The sequence below is a fragment of the Microcaecilia unicolor genome, chromosome 2, assembly GCF_901765095.1.
Source record: "Microcaecilia unicolor chromosome 2, aMicUni1.1, whole genome shotgun sequence".
NCBI classification, from domain to species: Eukaryota; Metazoa; Chordata; class Amphibia; order Gymnophiona; family Siphonopidae; genus Microcaecilia; species Microcaecilia unicolor.
The window spans coordinates 19,405,952-19,423,938 of NC_044032.1; the positions used below are offsets into that span (position 1 = coordinate 19,405,952).

The 17,987-nt window shown below is 42.8% G+C and overlaps 1 protein-coding gene across 1 annotated transcript in view; it reads left to right on the forward strand.

Annotated features, from left to right (window-relative positions):
- Nucleotides 1-17,987, forward strand: part of LOC115461786 (transitional endoplasmic reticulum ATPase-like) — a 54,327-nt gene that overhangs the window by 2,802 nt on the left and 33,538 nt on the right. The window contains exons 2-5 of the mRNA XM_030191831.1: nucleotides 2,892-3,022; nucleotides 5,060-5,191; nucleotides 13,422-13,524; nucleotides 13,872-14,002. Coding sequence (XP_030047691.1) covers nucleotides 2,892-3,022; nucleotides 5,060-5,191; nucleotides 13,422-13,524; nucleotides 13,872-14,002 — 497 coding nt within the window. The remainder of the gene's footprint in view (nucleotides 1-2,891; nucleotides 3,023-5,059; nucleotides 5,192-13,421; nucleotides 13,525-13,871; nucleotides 14,003-17,987) is intronic.

Consider the following 17,987-nt stretch of genomic DNA (forward strand, 5'->3'; position numbering starts at 1 on the left):
CCCAATGCCTTGTAAACCCTAACACCAGCTCCAATATGGCATAGGGTTTACAGCAGTAGCAGCGCTGTTGTTTGGCGCACTGCCTGCCCTGCATTGGGGAGGAATACAAATGTCCTGTTTAGAATGCATTTGCATGGTATTAGCTTTTAGAGCTGGTGAGCACGTTATTACATGTGCTCGCCGGCTCTGATAATGGGGCGCATGCATATGGCGCTAGTCCGGGCTAATGGCCTCCAGCACCTTCGTTTGCTTTTGATCATCTGGTCCTTAATCTTTTTGTTTGGCCCTAGATCAAGGATTTTCAACCATGTCCTCGTGACAGACTTTGCCAGTCAGATTTTCAGGATACCCTAGTGAATAATGTGCATGAAATAAACTTACATGTCCTATCTCTACCGTATGCAGATTTTCATTCATATTCACTGTGGGTATCCTGAAAATCTGACTGGCAAATTGTGTTGAAGACTAGGTGAATCAGGAAAGCAGGAATCACAGACCCCATAACTTATCCATAGGTTAAAAAAAAAATAAAACAAAACATAGGATAGTATTACTGTCTGGCTCAAGAGCAAGTGTCACTTCTGGGGTATTGCTTTTGAGTAACAGCCTCCAGCAGTGACTCAAAAACCCGGTTAAATCCCTTTTCTTTAAAGAAGACTCATCCTATGGCATTGACAAATATTGAGCTGTCACCACTTTTCAAATGAATCCCCAAAAACGCCTGCAGTTATTTTTGTACTGTATCAACTGTGATGTCAAGGGGGATCTGGGAAAATTAGAAATCTTAAATTACTCATCAACTCCCACTGCTGCTCCTTGTGATCTTGGTACAAACTTAAATTGTGAGCCCTCCTGGGACAGAGAAATAAATACCCAGTGTACCTGAATGTAACTCACCTTGAGCCACTACTGAAAAAGGTGTGAGCAAAATCCAAATAAAGAATAAAGATTCTAGAATTCTAAAGAATAACAAGATTCCATGAAAGTGTAGCAACATTCCATGTAGAACCCCAAAGAGTAACAAGATTCTTTGGGGTGGAGGAGTGGCCTAGAGGTTAGAGCACCAGTCTTGCAATCCAGAGGTGGCCGGTTCAAATCCCACTGCTGCTCCTTGTGATCTTGGGCAAAGTCACTTAACCCTCCATTGCCTCAGGTACAAACTTAGATCATGAGCCCTCCTGGGACAGAGAAATATCCAGAGTACCTGAATGTAACTCGCCTTGAGCTACTACTGAAAAGGTGTGAGCAAAATCCAAATAAAAAATTAACTGGTTCTCCAGATATTCCACTTGTTCACCAGACCAGTCCAAAATGCATGGGTTATGCTCCTTAGCCAGCAGATGGAGACAGACCTGCAAGCTGTAAGCTTTGCTCTCAGAAACCATGCAGCGTGAGCTCCCAAGTATTCTTTATGCAGCAAATCTGCTTAAACTTGCCAGTAATAAAAAAGGAGTCCAGACCTTGTGTGGCATCTCTAGGATGACAGTGGCTGGCTTCTTCAATATATTATTACATTCTTAACAATTTACTATTCCTTCACATTGCAAGATTTGTTTTGACATCACGTTCTATTTTGTCACGGCTCCACTATGGAATTCATTACCTTTGTACATTGAATCTTCATTAATGAAATGCAAAGTCCACTTTTTAAAACATTCCTTGAGAAGCTTTTAGTCTAGTATTACATTAGGGCTTTCACTTACCGAGTCTTCCTTTTGTGGCAGGAGGTGGAGTAGTGGTAATTTTGCCTATTGTAGTTTCCTCTTGCACCTGTATTGTCTTCTTTTTCTTGCTCCTTTTTTTTTTTGTTTTGAATATGTAAAGTAAAATTGAACCATGAACCTTCATCTGAAACTCTTCTCTGGAAATTACATAATTCCTGCTAAGAGGGAGTAAACCTGCATTGGAATGCTCTTGTAAAAGATCTCCATAAACCTGGTGCCAGTCAGAGGGGCTAATTCTGCCATGGGCATTTCCTCTGGAGCAGACTCCTACATTGGGTTAAATCACACAGCAACAAGCCCATTTCTCCTCTGTGTGACATTCAGGTTTAGGTTTCAAGGGTGCTATTTTGTCTTTGGGGCTCAACAACACCTTGCTCACACTGGTCCAGCAAGCTTCTGTGATCCTGGATGAGGAGGGTGGTGGGGTAGAACACAAGTCCAGTATAGTGTAATCATCCTGGGGGCCTGAGTTGTCTTAAAGGGTTTAGGATCTGTGCTTCTCCTTCTTTCCCATCATACAGCGGCTGGACAAGAAGGGTGAGCAGATAAAACGCTGCAGTTCTTGGAGCTCACGATCTCCTAATGGCCTACTCAGAATGAAGCAGTTTTCTGTAGGACTATGGTCAGTAATTGCTGTCCTGTAGCTTCGGTGTTACCTGTAGTCCCAGAAGGTGGATTGTGAACAAGGATTTCTAAGGAGCTTGACATAAAATGTTTATAATGTGCTTGGTCCCTCTGCTTTTCTAAAGGCCATCCAAGCTTCTAATTTGTTTTTGTTTTTTTTGATAGAGGGTTTTGAGAGTTTACTGCATTGTGTGTTGGAGCAATTCTCTGAATCAGAATTTACTTTACCAGATTCTGTAGTGTGTTTCCTTTGCTTTCTGGAGCGGGTTTAGATATTTTTCTCTTCTTGTCCTTGTATTAAGACCTGCATATTTGACACTAGTTTCTCTCTGTATCACTCACTGACAACAAGCTGTGTTTAGCTGTAGGCCAACAATTCTCAGCTCTGGTCTTCACAGCCTCAGATGTCTTGAGCATAAGCACAATCATTATACATAAAATGTATCTTGCATTCTGTCTTAGGACTCCAGATGAATCCAGGGTCATGAAACTGACAATCTTGCACCCCCCCCTTTTTTTTTTCTTCCTTGTGGGCTCTCCTAGGGGACATATTCTTGGTTCGTGGAGGAATGCGTGCAGTAGAATTTAAAGTGGTGGAGACAGACCCAAGCCCGTACTGCATTGTGGCTCCAGACACAGTGATCCATTGTGAAGGTGAACCCATCAAACGAGAGGTGAGTGGGCAAACACTGCTGCTGTCCTGATTAATGAGGCATGGAGTGTGTGCAAAAGCACAATTAAAAGCAGGTCCTAAAATAAAGCAAGATAGGAATGTGTATCACAGGCAGTGACCTTTGCACTGGGGTCTTCAGAGATGGCCTTTTTCTTCCCCCCCCCCCCTTCTCATTCTCATTGGCAAAGTCTAAGTGGCAGGCATTGGAAATGGGAGAGACTTAAGCATTTTCAGGCAGCACATAAGAGATGGCCCAAGTGCACTTTCCCATTACTTGGGGCTGAGAGGTAGTTTCATTGTTTCATCTCTTGCATGACCTATAGGCACACATATGGTGTACCTTGCAGACCCCCCTTCCTCCCCCCCCAAAGTAAGTCACCTTTCCATTCCTTACAGAATCGAACATAAGGAAGAACAATTTCAAAGCGCCTTGTACATGCATCTATGCTGACTTGCTCGGCTATTGAGGGCTCATGCTTCAGGGATTCATTAACCTGCAACTTTGCACCAAAGTTTACAGTTGAAAAATTGCCTCCATACTCTTAAATATTTTGGGTGTGTATATGAATATACATATGTACCCTTCCCCCCAAATATTTCAGAAATTGTAATTGTCTGATTTTCACTATTCCAGAAGCTGTGGGATAGTTTTGTCTGCCAACCAGTTGGTAGAGAGATAGAACTGAGCTAAAACACATCTCTGGCTTCCAGTCCAGCTCCTTGATATTTTCTATCTCCAGCAGGTGGATGGACACACTTTTCAGCACCTGGTTCTGAGTGGTTTGCTCCTGATCCAGTTATTTAACTGGTCCCCAGTTGAGCATTGCAGGTGGCTTGAGTCTGGAGGTCTTCAGATTCTACTACTACTACTATTTAGCATTTCTATAGCGCTACAAGGCATACGCAGCGCTGCACAAACATAGAAGAAACAGTCCCTGCTCAAAGAGCTTACAATCTAAATAGACAAAAAATAAAGTAATCAAATCAATTAATGTGTTCAGGAAGGAGGAGAGGAGGGTAGGTGGAGGCAAATGGTTACGAGTCAAAAGCAATGTTAAATAGGTGGGCTTTCAGTCTAGATTTAAAGGTGGCCAAGGATGGGGCATGACGTAGGGGCTCAGGAAGTTTATTCCAGGTGTAGGGTGCAGCGAGACAGAAGGTGCGAAGTCTGGAATTGGCAGTAGTGGAGAAGGGAACAGATAAGGATTTATCCATAGAGCGGAGTGCACAGGAAGGGGTGTAGGGAAGGATGAGTGTGGAGAGATACTGGGGAGCAGCAGAGTGAGTACATTTATAGGTTAGTAGAAGAAGTTTGAACAGAATGCAAAAATGGATAGGGAGCCAGTGAAGTGACTTGAGGAGAGGGGTAGTATGAGTAAAGTGACCCTGGTGGAAGACTAGACGGGCAGCAGAGTTTTGAACCGATTGGAGAGGGGAGAGGTGACTAAGTGGGAGGCCAGCAAGGAGCAGATTGCAGTAGTCTAAACGAGAGGTGACCAGGGTGTGGATGAGGGTTTTGGTAGAGTGCTCGGAAAGAAAGGGGCGGATTTTACGGATGTTGTAAAGAAAGAAAGAAAGGACAGGTCAGGTCTTGGCGATCTGCTGGATATGAGCAGAGAAGGAGAGAGAAGTCAAAGATAACCCCAAGGTTTCGAGCTGCCTCCTGCCTCTGGTGCCCTGCAAATCTGCTGCTGCCCTGCCTTCACCACTCATGCATATTCATTATGGTAATCCTGAAAACCTGACTGATTAGGTGTGCCTCCATGAGAGGGTTGAGAAGCATTAGTCAAATAAGTGAGTAAAGGTTGGCAAAACTGGGTATCTGCTGAAGCGAATGCACCTAAAAGCTAGTTAAGTGTGTTTGCTTTCCTTTAAGAAGCATGGATACTTTTTTCCTTGGCTTTGTGTTACTTGAGTTACCATTTCTAGACTTGTGCTGGTCTAAATGCATTTGATATTCCTCTCTGTAATGGTTAAGAGTTTAGACTGGTACTGGCTCTGCTTTCATACTGATGCTGCTGTCTTTTTCCTCTCACAGGATGAGGAGGAGTCTCTTAACGAGGTGGGGTATGATGACATCGGTGGCTGCCGGAAACAGCTTGCTCAGATAAAAGAAATGGTTGAGCTCCCGCTCAGACATCCAGCACTCTTCAAAGCCATTGGTGTAAAGGTGAGGACAGGAAGTACGTAAGGTGATGGGTAAGAAACACAGGCCTGGTGGTTTTTCCCAGGTTTTCAGCAATATTCTCCTTCCTATGGACATTTCAGTCCTAAGAAGCTTAGTGCCATTTGCAGAACGTGGATCTAAGTTAAGTACTGGCAACAGTCACGCGTCATTAAAGTGTAAAGGATATTAGATATTTAATCCTGTGAATCGTGGATACATGAGACGTTCTACAATATTCAGTGTAAACATGAATTAAAGTCTGTCATTTATTGACAACAGTGGAGTTTTTTTTTTTTTTGCGAAATGATGGTGCGCCGTGCCTTATAAGACAGTGAAATTCTTGCTGGCTGGGTGGCCATAACTGAAGCCGTTTTTCTCCACTTTAAAACGAATGAACTGCTATTGCAGGGTAGAGCGTGTCCTGTATCCAGTGCAATACACAGCAGGTGTGAAGCTGTGTGATTTGAGTTTAATATTTACAATTCATAATTGTCCTTTGATATTTTTCGCCCTCTGAGTGTGTGCTCTGTGAATTTTTCTTGAATCAATATAAAGATTTGTACATGGACTAAATCAAAGGAAGGGTACTAGTGAGTCCCTGAAGGGTAAACACTTTTCCTTAGCGTCCCTCCGGACCGGACCAGGATTGGACTGATGGGTTGTGCTCGCCTACCAGCAGGTGGAGACTGAGAAAAACTCTGACTCTAGAGAGCCAATAGGAGCCCTGGCCATGTGACCTTAGCCTCAGTATTTTCTCAGTCTCCCAGCAGGTAGGAAGCGAGCCCATTAGTCTCTCTCTTTCTCTTTTAGAGGTTTACAATAAGAACAGCATTGCTACCTCTTCTTCTGTGCCTAGGAATTCTCTGTTAGACGCTGGTCAGGTAGGGACTTCTTTTCCTTTCTTTTACAGCCTCTGGGGGTGTCAAACTCGGATGTCTCCGGGTCCCTCCCCCCTTCCTCCCCATCTCCCATACATAGCTGGGAAGGACTACCCTTTGTTTAGAAAGGTGTATGTCTTTGGGAGAGGCAGCCACTATAGAAAATTAAATCTGATAAGCTACATCCCCCGGCTTCTAACGAGCAGACAGCTATGTGTTGTTCTATTACTCTTCAGCTGAGTTTTCCCCATTACTTTAACGAGCAGGCAGCTCTGGTGGCTGTTTTAGGTGTCTATATTATCTAGCTGGTTAAAAAAAAAAAAAAAAGAGGCAGCAGTAATTTGGAGGAGTTTAGGTGTAAAAAAAAAAATGAAAGACAACTTGTCCCCACTGACTGAATGAGCAGACAGCTCTGTTTGCATGGGAATGCTGTGAGTCAGCTGTGTAAAAAAAAAAAAAAAGAGTAAGCGGCAGCATTTTGTTTTCAGCCCTCTTTGAGTTGAGCTGTATTTTATTTAGCACTGCCGTTTGTGTTCTTCCCTTAGCGGTTTGTTCGGCGGAGCAGGGCTTAAAAAAAAAAAAAAAAAGAGATTTTGGCGCGAATCGGGTACGCGCGTGCACGCGCGTTACCGTCATGTCCGAGAAGCTGAGACGCGCTGTATGCCAGCGTCGGGGATCTCCTCTTCCGGCTCCTGTAAATATTGTGCGCCGCTGGGGGGTGCGTCGGGACTTTCTTTTTCGCCGTCTTCGGGCCGTTTGGGGCTGATCTTTCTCAGGAGTCGCCTATGTTCTTTAGGGGGGTCATTTCTTTGCTTTTTATGTTTTTAATGTTGAGTAGCTGGTTGCTGTAGCCTAATAGTCAGCACTACAGTCTCTGAAGCTGCTACTACTACTGTTTATCATTTCTAAAGCGCTACTAGAAAAACGCAGCGCTGTACACTTGAATATGAAGAGACAGTCCCTGCTCCTCAGATCTTACAATCTCATTAGGACAGACAGAACAAACAAGAGATAAGGAGATTTTAAAGTGAGCAGGTTTAAAATAAGGGTCCTGAACAGAGTGAATAAGGGTTAGGAGTTAAAAGCAGCATCAAAAGGTGGGCTACAGAACTGGGTGCAGGTCCCAGTTTTAGTAATTTATTTCTCTTTCTGGGACTCCTGTATGTCTGTGTCCCACTATATATACATTACTTGGCCAGCCTGTTTGATGTTTGTTTCTTTATAATCTCGGGTGGCGTTTGTCTGTGGGCTAGGAGCCAACTTTTCAAAATTATTGGGGGTGCTAAGTCCAATGAAAATGACCCCTCCCTGGACATATACATGAGTTTTTCTCAATATCGGGGGTGCTCAAGCACCCACAGCACCCACAGAGTCGGCTCCAATGTGACTGTGGGAAGGTAGTTCACAGTTGTGTTTTTTTTGTTATAGCATTTTTCGAAAAGGTTTATTTATTTATTTATTTGCATTTGTATCCCACTGCCGCGTGGCAGTGCGTTCCAGAGTTGCGTGCTCTTGTAGGAGAAGGTTGATGCATGTAGTACTTTATACTTTATGCCTTTGCACTTAGGTTGCTTTCCATACCAGGATATTTCCTATATGTTAGCTGTACGTTTGTTCTTCCACAGGCATGGGGGCAGTAAGGATGTTATCATAGGTACATGCCACTCTCACCTGTTTAACTTTGGGTCATGAAATCATAGTTGCAGGCTACTCTTACATGACAGTCATTTTCTTATTTCCTCTGTCCAGGAGTTCTTGCGGTTTTATTTTTAGATGGTTATGCTTTTCATTTCGCCTCCTTTCTCTATCGCTCTCACGGCAAGGCATGTGAAGTAGGGGTCTCCCTACATAGACTCTTGGATCTTAGACCATTTTCTCTCTTGATTCTTCCGAATGCAATTTTAATTTCTAGTTCCTAAGAATGGATCTCCCTTCCTCCTATTTGGAATCTCACTGCCGTCATGCGCACTCTCAATGTCTCAAATCTTTATCACAAGAACCTAGTTCCTAAGAAGGAATTTTCCTTCCTCCTATTTCAATTCTAAATGCTGTCAAGAGCGCTCTCAAAGTCTCAAGTCTTTTTCATGAAAGCCTTCGATCCATAGTGAAGCTTCGTGCAGCACATTTTTTGATACAAACTTTTCTGCATATTTCTCTTAGGAGAGTTTCTGAGAAGGATAGAGCCCGGTGTGAAGGAAGCTAAGCAGGGTCCGCCCGGGCTGGGTCCTGGAAGGGTGACCAGCTCACAATGCGCAATAATGTCCCTTCACAACACTGTTTTCCAGTCTCTAAAAGTTCATCATAGTTATGCTACCCCTCAGAAAAGGGGAGATTCTTCTTCACTCATGGCGAGTCAGCTAGCTATTTAAAAAACAAACAAAAAAAAAACAAACAAACAAAAATCTTGTCGACAAGTCAGCAAGTCGCAGACCGAGAAGTGCAATTTTTATGGTTCTCAGGATGCCTAGTACTGGTGGTCAAGAGTCGTCTAAATATTTCGCAGTCTCCACAATATTTTGGGGTTACATGCGACATAGTTGCAAGGTTTTTTCCCTGGGCAATTGCCTTTTGCAGTCTCATGAGCTGCACTCCCGTGCTCTTTATCTTTTTGAGTGTTCTGAAGCATTTGCAGCTTCCCTTTTGTTTTTTTCCCCGAGACTGCTGCTCTTCTTTTCGGCATTAGTTGAGTAGGACATTCCTCCTGGCATTTGGTTTTACTTCCAGGACTACCATGTGGTCTCTTTACTTTGCAACTTAATTTTTTCCTTCTTGGCTCTTGGCATTCGGTTTGCTTTCAGGATTACCATGTGGTCTCTTTACATTGCAACTAGGGGACTGTCAGTCGCTCTCGGAGCAAGGAGGTATCCCTGAGGGCTAGCGTTTTATTCTGAGCACTCTGTCTTTGGTCAGCATTGTTGCCATGTTATGTTAGTCCGGAATGCTCTTTCTGTACTCTCATAGGACTGTTATCATCTTAGGTTACTTCAAAGACTCAATCCTGCTCTCTGGCAGGACTGTTTCTAGCTTATGTTCTTTCAGAATGGTCTTCGGTCTCCTGGTAGGTCTGTTGCCTTCTTAGGCTACGTATTGAGGCCCCTGGTAGGTCTCTGGTCTTCTTGTGTATTGAAGGTACATCCTTTCCTCGGACAGTTCTACTATCTGGTCATTCTGTTTCTTTACAGGGCTTGCATGTGCCCTCCTTTACACGATTGACATGTATGTCATTTTATTTTTGCATGTTTTCACTTTTCTCTGTAAGCTGCCTAAGGGGTAATCTAGCGAACAGTGCAGTGAGATGTCATCGGGGAGGCCCAGCTTCGGTTCTCACTCTGACTCTAATCGTCCTGCCTCCTAGGTGGGTTCACATCCGCACTGACGTTTGGTTTATTTCATGGCTGATGTCTGTTTTATTCAAGGGGAGTCATTTGTATGGATCTACCATCTGACCAGCCCTGTAGCATGCCATCCCCTTCTGGCATGGTGGCCTTCTCTTCAGGTCGGGCATTTCGCTTAGATATTTGGATCTCAGGGGCGTAACCCTTATGTTTTTTGTTTTTCCTTGCAGATATACCAGGCTGCCTTTTAGGTTGTCATCTTGACTTTTTATGGAGCCGAGGGGGTTTTCTGTTTTCTCTAGAGGACCTTCTCTCTGCCCCAGTCCGGCCTCTTTGTTTCTCTCTTGCTCAGGCTGGTGCATGCTCTCAGTCTGGGACAGGCATTCAGCCTTGCTAAGCAGGATGGCATCTTTTGTAGTTGCAGTATTCTCTTCTCAGCTTTTAGCCTCTGTGCCTTAGTGACATTGTCAGAGGGACAGGGTGTTATTCTTCGCACGATGATTCAAAATCATCTTGTTTCCTTTAAGGTTTCTTTCTCCTTTCAGACACTGTTGTTAGTAGCCATGGCTTCAGCTAGCAGGGTCAGGACTGCAAGTTTCTCTCTTACAGGTTTTCTTTTTTTTTCCAATCAGCTAGTACGTCTAGGTAAGAGGTACTTCTTCACCTGGGTATTTCTTTTTCACTCTACCTTAGTTTCCCATTTTTCATCTTTTCCAATCACTTTTTTCTTACTGGTCTGGACTCTTCTACTGGCGTTCAAGATCACAGGAAATTATATGCTTTATATGCTTTACATATTAAAACAGATCTTATATATTTAGAGAACTGTTACAAGCTATTTGGTCCTTCCTTTTGGTACTTCTAGTCAAGGTAAGGTTGCCATTGTTTCGGCCTCACTATATCTCGACGTATTAAGGAATTCATACCTTCTATTTGTCTACTCACTGGGGGACCATTTCCTGAGAGTGTTATAACATATGCTCCATCTTGAGAAGCGGGGTTCGTTCCTTCGCACAGCGATTTTTGGTGCACTAGGTGCACATTTTGTACGGTGCCATTTTGAGCTTATCTTCATTCTCTTTTGATTGATATACACTCTACATGTTCATTGTTGCCAGGAGGTGATCTATGCAACTCGGAGATGCTTAGGGGTTTGAAAGGGTCCCTCCCTTAAGGTTACTGCTTTGGTACTTCCCATCAGTCCAATCCTGGTCCGGTCCGGAGGGACGCTAAGGAAGGAGAAATTAGATCTTACCTGCTAATTTGCTTTCCTTTAGTCCCTCCGGACCGGACCAGGCCCCTCCCATATTTTCACTTTTTCAACGGGGTATTAAAAAAAAAAAAAAAAGACGCTTGTACATATATAGGACTTTAAGTGGACCATGCCACGTCTCTGGTCGGAGTTGCTGGTGGGTTCAGTTGCTGGAATATATGTGTATGTATGTATTTATATCTATCTATATGTATGTATATATTTATATATCTATATGTATAGAACTTTGAGGTCCTTAGCACTTCTGTGCTGAGAGTTGCTGGTGAGTTCTAATTCAAGTGAGCCATACCACTTCTCTGGTAGGAGTTGCTGGTGAGCTTTCCTACAAAAGGGACATACCACTTCTCTGGTGAGAGTTGCTGGGGTACCCAATTGCTGGTATATATATGTGAACTTTTAAGTAAGCCATGCTAGTATATATGTGAAACTTTAAGTAAGCCATACCACTTCTCTGGTGAGAGTTGCTGGTGAGCTATAAGACAAGTGAGCCATACCACTTCTCTGGTGAGAGTTGCTGGTGAGCTATAATACAAGGGAGCCATACCACTTCTCTGGTGAGAGTTGCTGGTGAGCTGTAGTACAAATCGGGCCATACCACTTCTCTGGTAAGAGTTGTTGGTGAGCTCTGATACTTGGCATTGCCGAGTGCTTTGTGGCTGCTAGGATTCCATACGGCACAGATGGTCTTTCTTTCTTTCTTTCCTGCTTTGTTATTCAAATACTGAGGCTAAGGTCACATGGCCAGGGCTCCTATTGGCTCTCTAGAGTCAGAGTTTTTCTCAGTCTCCACCTGCTGGTAGGCGAGCACAACCCATCAGTCCAATCCTGGTCCGGTCCGGAGGGACTAAAGGAAAGCAAATTAGCAGGTAAGATCTAATTTCTCCTTATTTTTCATCACATTTTCCAAGTACAGATACGTATACTGTGAATTAGACCATCATCTAACAGTGTCTGGTGTATCGTTACATAAAACTTGTCTAAAATCTGTTTTGAGACACAGGTATAAATGTTCTTTGCAGTCATTGTTAAGCAGCTACAAGTTGATAAATATAACTCAGCTATCAGATGAATCAGTACATCACTAATGCAGGATATACCTAGCAAGACAGGTTTTCAGGATACCCACAATGAATATAATGTGATATTTGCATACAAATTTATCTCTTGCACATTCGTTGTGAATTTTCTGAAAACCTAGCTGGCTGGGTGTGTCCTGAGGACTGGTTGAGAACCCCTGCCTGCTTCCTGCTGACTTGAAACACATTATAATATGAACTAAAAACTGATGGCCTAGGAAACTAGGAAGGATGTAGAGATGAGTAAACCTTACAATAAACTGGATGGGGTGCATCACAGCTATCAGTAATAGATACTTATTGTTTGCTGCTTACCAATACGTTTAGAGCAAACTACAATAACAATTAACAAGAGAAATATCCAATATACATATCACAGGAAAAATAATTTCACATTATAGTAAAAATCTCTTAAAGGTTTCAAAATCTTCCTGTCTGATCTCAGATGGTAAAGAATTCCTGCATTTGACAGCCTGATACGAAAAAGCAGTAAAAACTCTTATCAAATATTTTGATGGCAGGAAATGTAATAAACCTGTTACTGTTTAAAATTCTAGAAATATTTGGAGAAAACTGGCCTGTGTATGTAGCGAGGTGCCAGACCATATAAAATTCTAAAAACAATAGTGCAATCAATAAATCGAGCACGAACAGGCAGCCAGTGAAGTCTGATTAGAAATAGAGAAGCTCATTCCATACCGAGTGTACAATAAAAGTAACTTAGCCGCTGTGTTCTGTAAAACCTGCAGATGGGTGAGGGAAGTCTAAGTACATCCAAAATAGAGAAGGTTGCAATAATCTAGGGAAGATAAAATCAATGCTTGGGTAATGAGTTTCAGGTGATTAGAAGAGAACTTTCACGTTTCAATTTTAATTTATTTAAAAAAAAAAAAAAAAAAAAAACCACCCTGAGTGACTTTCTTGATATGATCTTGAAAGTCAATTTAGAGTCAAGTATTTACCCCCAGTACTCATGAGCAGTGTCAAATTCTATACCATTAATTTTAATCTTTCAGATGGAAATGACAACACAGGTGGGCAAAACCAGATGAATTTGGTCTTTTTTTCATGTTTAGCTTTAACTAGACATTTGATGCCCTATCTTCAACAGTGTCAAAGCACTCTTGAACATTCTGCCAAAGTTTCTGTAATTTTCTTGATACTCTGTTAAGGTTTCGAAGCCTAAGAAAAGTGAGAATCTTAACCCTTCTGTTACAACAAATGAGAATTAAGAGAAGCTGCAGAGTTGCATAAAGGGTGGGTTTAGTTGCCCAGACTTGATTTTATTTGCAGGATATAGTACTTTGTTTCTGTGGAAGTTGTAGTTTTTTTTTTTGTTTTAACAAGGACCAGCAATAGGTGGTAGAACCTGGCTTCTCTGACGTGCCTGTGTTGTCCAGAGCTAATTCTTGAGCCTATGCATGTCAGTTTGAAGCTGTGTAATAGATTCCAGAAAGTCTCAATGTTCCTTTTAATACAAAGCAATGGGTAAATGTTCTCTTCAGAGAAGGTTATGATTAAGTAATATATAGGGGTTTCACTGGGGAAATATTTTCATGTTTTTAAAGTGGCAGTAGTATTAACATCCACACAATTGTTTGTGAAATGGGGTGTTTAGCTTTAAATTCAACTTAATGCTGTGCTTGAATGAAAATATCTTGTCTTCTGCAGCCCCCACGTGGGATTCTTCTGTATGGACCCCCGGGCACTGGGAAGACTTTGATTGCTCGTGCTGTGGCTAATGAGACTGGGGCTTTCTTTTTCTTGATTAATGGTGAGTTGCAAAGCAGTGTCTATCGCATGGGCACCTTGTCCGGTCTGTGGCTATAGATTTTGTTATTGAGCATGTTGTGTTAAATGGGGAACTATTGAGCAATTTGGTGTATAACAAGCAGATGAGCTGGACGTTTTCCTGGTATTAGGAAACCTTGATGTACTCATTTACTGGGGACTAGTTGTTGTGCAGTAGAATTACATGGTTAGATCCTTCCAGATGGGTTGTCATTTCCTTAGATTCATAATGCATGTGGTTCTAATCTACCAGAGTTCACCCCCATTTGCATGTGAAACCTTTCTTTGGTGAGAGAAGCCATACTGATTTATTTTGTCCTTTTCCTTGAGGTCCTGAAATGAGCAAACTGGCAGGAGAGTCTGAGAGTAACTTGAGGAAAGCCTTTGAAGAAGCAGAGAAGAATGCTCCTGCCATCATTTTCATTGATGAGCTTGATGCTATAGCTCCAAAGAGAGAGAAGGTGAGTTCACTGCAGTTCAGAACTGTGGGTATATGACGTCCAGAGTTACACGCATGCTGACAGCTTCAGGGCTGTCTTATTACTGGCAGGGCTAGTACAATGCCCATCAGCTTAGATCTGTGATATTTGTGCCATGAAGTTCTCAAGTGCAGTCGTGACTCTTAGTGAAAATTTTGTCAGCGTGCTGGATGATGCAATATGCTGGATCACTAATGGGTTTCTCATCTGAAATGCTCTAGAAGGAAGGGGGCTTTGTCTTAATAGCTTGCTTTCTGATTTATTTCAGTGTAACCAGAAAACTCAAAACCAGGGACTCTTGTTCTAAATCATGTTACAGCCAGGACACTGGGTTGAACAGAACCAACCAATGTGCTTACATATGAAAGCTGCTATCATTTCTGCTTGGTAAATTTGTTTAAATTTGATAAATCACTTTTGTGAGAACAAAGTGGTTTACAATAGTAACAAAAACAGAATAAAGGAAAGGAAAACCATTAAAAATGATAGGAAACAGCAATTCTGTAAAATGTAATCATGCAAGAGTTACTGAAAATGAGTATTCCTCATGGTTGCTAGTAAATACCCACTTCCTCATTCCAATGGACATCAAAAGTCTGCTTATAATAGGTTTATAAAAAAAAAAAACCTATGCTTTTTAAGGTTTGGTTCAACACATCATTTTTGGAAGCCCATTCCACATTATGGGTGCTAACTAAAAAAAAATCCTTTCTTCCTGGTAGAGTCCCAATCAGCTCTAGAGTCGTGAGGCATAATGATTCTAAGTAATATGGAATGGTCATAGAGCTCTAACCTGCTTGTTCATAATACACCTGGTGAGCAATAAAGTATTTTGAATTTTATGGTAATAGGCAGCCAGTGGTAATGTTTGAAAAGGAGTGATATCAGATTCTCACATTCCTCAACAAACTTTCTTGATTGTAAATTTTTATTCAAAATTCCAAATTTTAACCCAGATAAACATACAAATTGTAAAACCAAACATCCATATTAATATATTTAGCACGGTAGTAACGGAATTTTGCAAGGACTTGCTACAGGGAGACCCAGATTTTGCCCACATGGATTTTCGCATTGTAAGGGTTCATTGAAGTCAGATCAGCAGAGAGTTAGATTTCCAAGGAATACTGTAGCCTGTTTCACTGATTTTGGCACCAAGGAAAGATTCTATTGAAAGCTTGTCGGCAACGAGAGGTGGCATGGAAAGACTTAAAGGTCATGGTGTTTCAGGACTTAGCATGGACTATGCTACAGAATCGGTGTTCCTTCCATCAGGTGACCATGCTTCTTCGTGCTAAGGGATATAAATATCACTGGTTATTTCCTTTTCCACTGTGGACAGCAAGTCTAGGAGAGTGAAATCACCTGCTGAAGCTTGGGGAGCCTTAAAGGATCTTGGATGTAATAACATTCCAGTTACTTCTGCAGCTTCCCCAGCGGGTGGAACAACGGTGCTTCTGAAACCTCGGCGAGATTTGGCCTGGCAGCAGGTGGTGAACACATGCAAGAAAGGACTGAAATCGGCCAGTTGATCAGTTTTGTTTCTTGCCTTATGTATTTCTAATGGATATACAGACAAACAAAAAGATCTCGCAATCTCAAGAGCGCACAGAAAACGGAGATGATGTCTTGGAACTAAATAGATGCTGTTCCAATAATTTCAAAGATTTGGTTTTCTTATGTAGGAGTACTTGGGGATGGAAACTGTTCAAACTTATGTTCAAGAAGTGAGGGATTAGGTTAGGGGGGGTCTTTCTAAGATTGGTGGTTTTAGATGGGGGTGGGATTCTATTGGGGAATTTGTGTATTATAGAGGGGGGTTGGTGGGGCACTGAGGATGGATTATTGGGATTTGACATCAGACCCGTCGTGATCTCTGATCAGCTCTCCCAATGAGAAAGTAAGGAGGTGTAAAACAGCTTGTTCTATTGGGGGGGGGGGGGGGGAGGTGAAGGGAGATGGGGGGGGGGGGGGGAGCTTTGAGGGGGTCAGTTTCAGGTGACTCAAACCAGGACATCTTTTCCATGGTCTTGGTTTGATTATCAGTCACAGATTACGGTGAGACCATGGAATGTTAATGGCCGTAACAATGCTGGAAAACATAATCCTCAAATGGCATGTGGTATTTTGCATCTTTGGGCTCCTGATACCTGTTTGTTGCAGCATTGCCAGTATGGGACAGTTTTGGCTCATAAATATGAGGGAAGGACAAAGGTTGGGTGGTATTGCAATCCTTTTTGTAGGGGATTCCGTTTTGATATAAGGGGCCAATAGACCCCCAGGGCCACTGGCAGTTAAGGGATATTAGGGGTGGTTCGTCACCCTTGTTTACATTTATGCCCCCAATCCAGTTGGGCTCATTTTTTTTCAGGAGCTATAACTCCTTTGGGGGACTTTATGCAAGGTGAATTGATAGTGGGAGGGGATTTAATGTTGCCTCTGATGCGAGGTTAGACCATTCCAAGGGGGGAGGGGGGTTGAGAACATAGCTGAGTCCACCGCAAGGCCTTATTACAACTGTTGAGGTCTTGGGAATTGGTTGACACTGGAGGGTACGGCATGGATCCCAGAAGAATTTTACCTTTTGTTCTCATTCTAATGATACTTACACTTATATAGACTCCATGGGTCCATCGGGATATGTGGGAACTATTAAGGGGGCGGGGGTGGACATATTTCGTACCGGTTTGGGTGAGTGTTTTTGGGACTGGGGTGTCCTAGAAGCAAGGGATTTTGGCATCTTAAGCTCTCCTGGGGGATGCACGGATCTGTGAAGAGGTACGATCTATCGCCCAATTCTTAGATTTTAATGATACTGGTATAGTCAGTGATGGGGTTTTGTGGAATTCTCTAAAGGTGGTGATAGAGGGAAGTTATCAAATGGAGTGCAAGGAGGAAATGAGAGAGAGCTTGCACGTCCTTAAAGTTGCATACAAAGCTTCTGGAGGTAGAACAGCAGCATAAGAGAACACATGACTCAGTTGTTGTTGGAACTGCGTACACTTGGGGAGCTGGGAAAATACAAATTTGCAGAAGCTCCATCAACATTTTTTTTTGAATATAGCAATAAAGCTAGTTCTCTCATGGCTCTATCTACGGGGTTGTCGGGTAATTCAGGAGGTACAGAGGATATGCGGTGCTGGGGTGGTATGTATCGCACGGGTGCAGACATCAAAGGATTTAGAGAATATTTATGTAGGCCTTTATGCCCAGAAAGAGAGTAGATTACTCCTGGGCTAATAGACACCTACTTTCAGTCTCACCCGCTCTCCACGTTAACCCCTACACATAGAGCTCAATTGGAGGAACCCATTACACTGGGACATGATGGGTGGGGTCAAGAACCTTATTTCGGTAAATCTCCTGGGTTATGGTTTTTCTAGTGCTTTCTATAAATCTTTTGCTGGTGAAGTGGGTCTTTTTCTGGTGAGGGTGGCAATGGCGGTGATGGAGGGACATCCTGTCCCCTTTCTATGTGGGAGGTCATGATCTCGGTGGTGTTGAAGCCGGGAAAGACTATTTGATTTCTTTACTAAATTTAGATGTGAAACTCATACCAAGATTTTGGCTGATCGGTTGGCACAGGTCCTCCCTGGGTTGATTCTTGCTGACCAATCTGGCTTTATTTGTAAACGACAGATGGGCGATAGTGTCCGTAGGATGTTACATTTGATGTATGGAGTTCAGCAGTCCTGGATAAGGTGGTAGTGTTGGCTACAGACGCAGAAAAGGCCTTTGATAGAGTCCGCTGGGCTTTCTTATTGGGGGGGGGGGGGGGGGGGGGGGGGTGGGGGGGGTCTTGGAAAAGATGAGGTTTGGTCCACACGTTTGTACTTGGGTATGTTCCCTTTATGCAAACCCAGTGACCCTGGTTAGAGTTAATGGTTCTTACTCTGATACTTTACCTGTGCAGCGGGGTACGAGACAGGGTTGTCCCCTGTTCCCTCTCTTGCTTTGTTGATTGAAC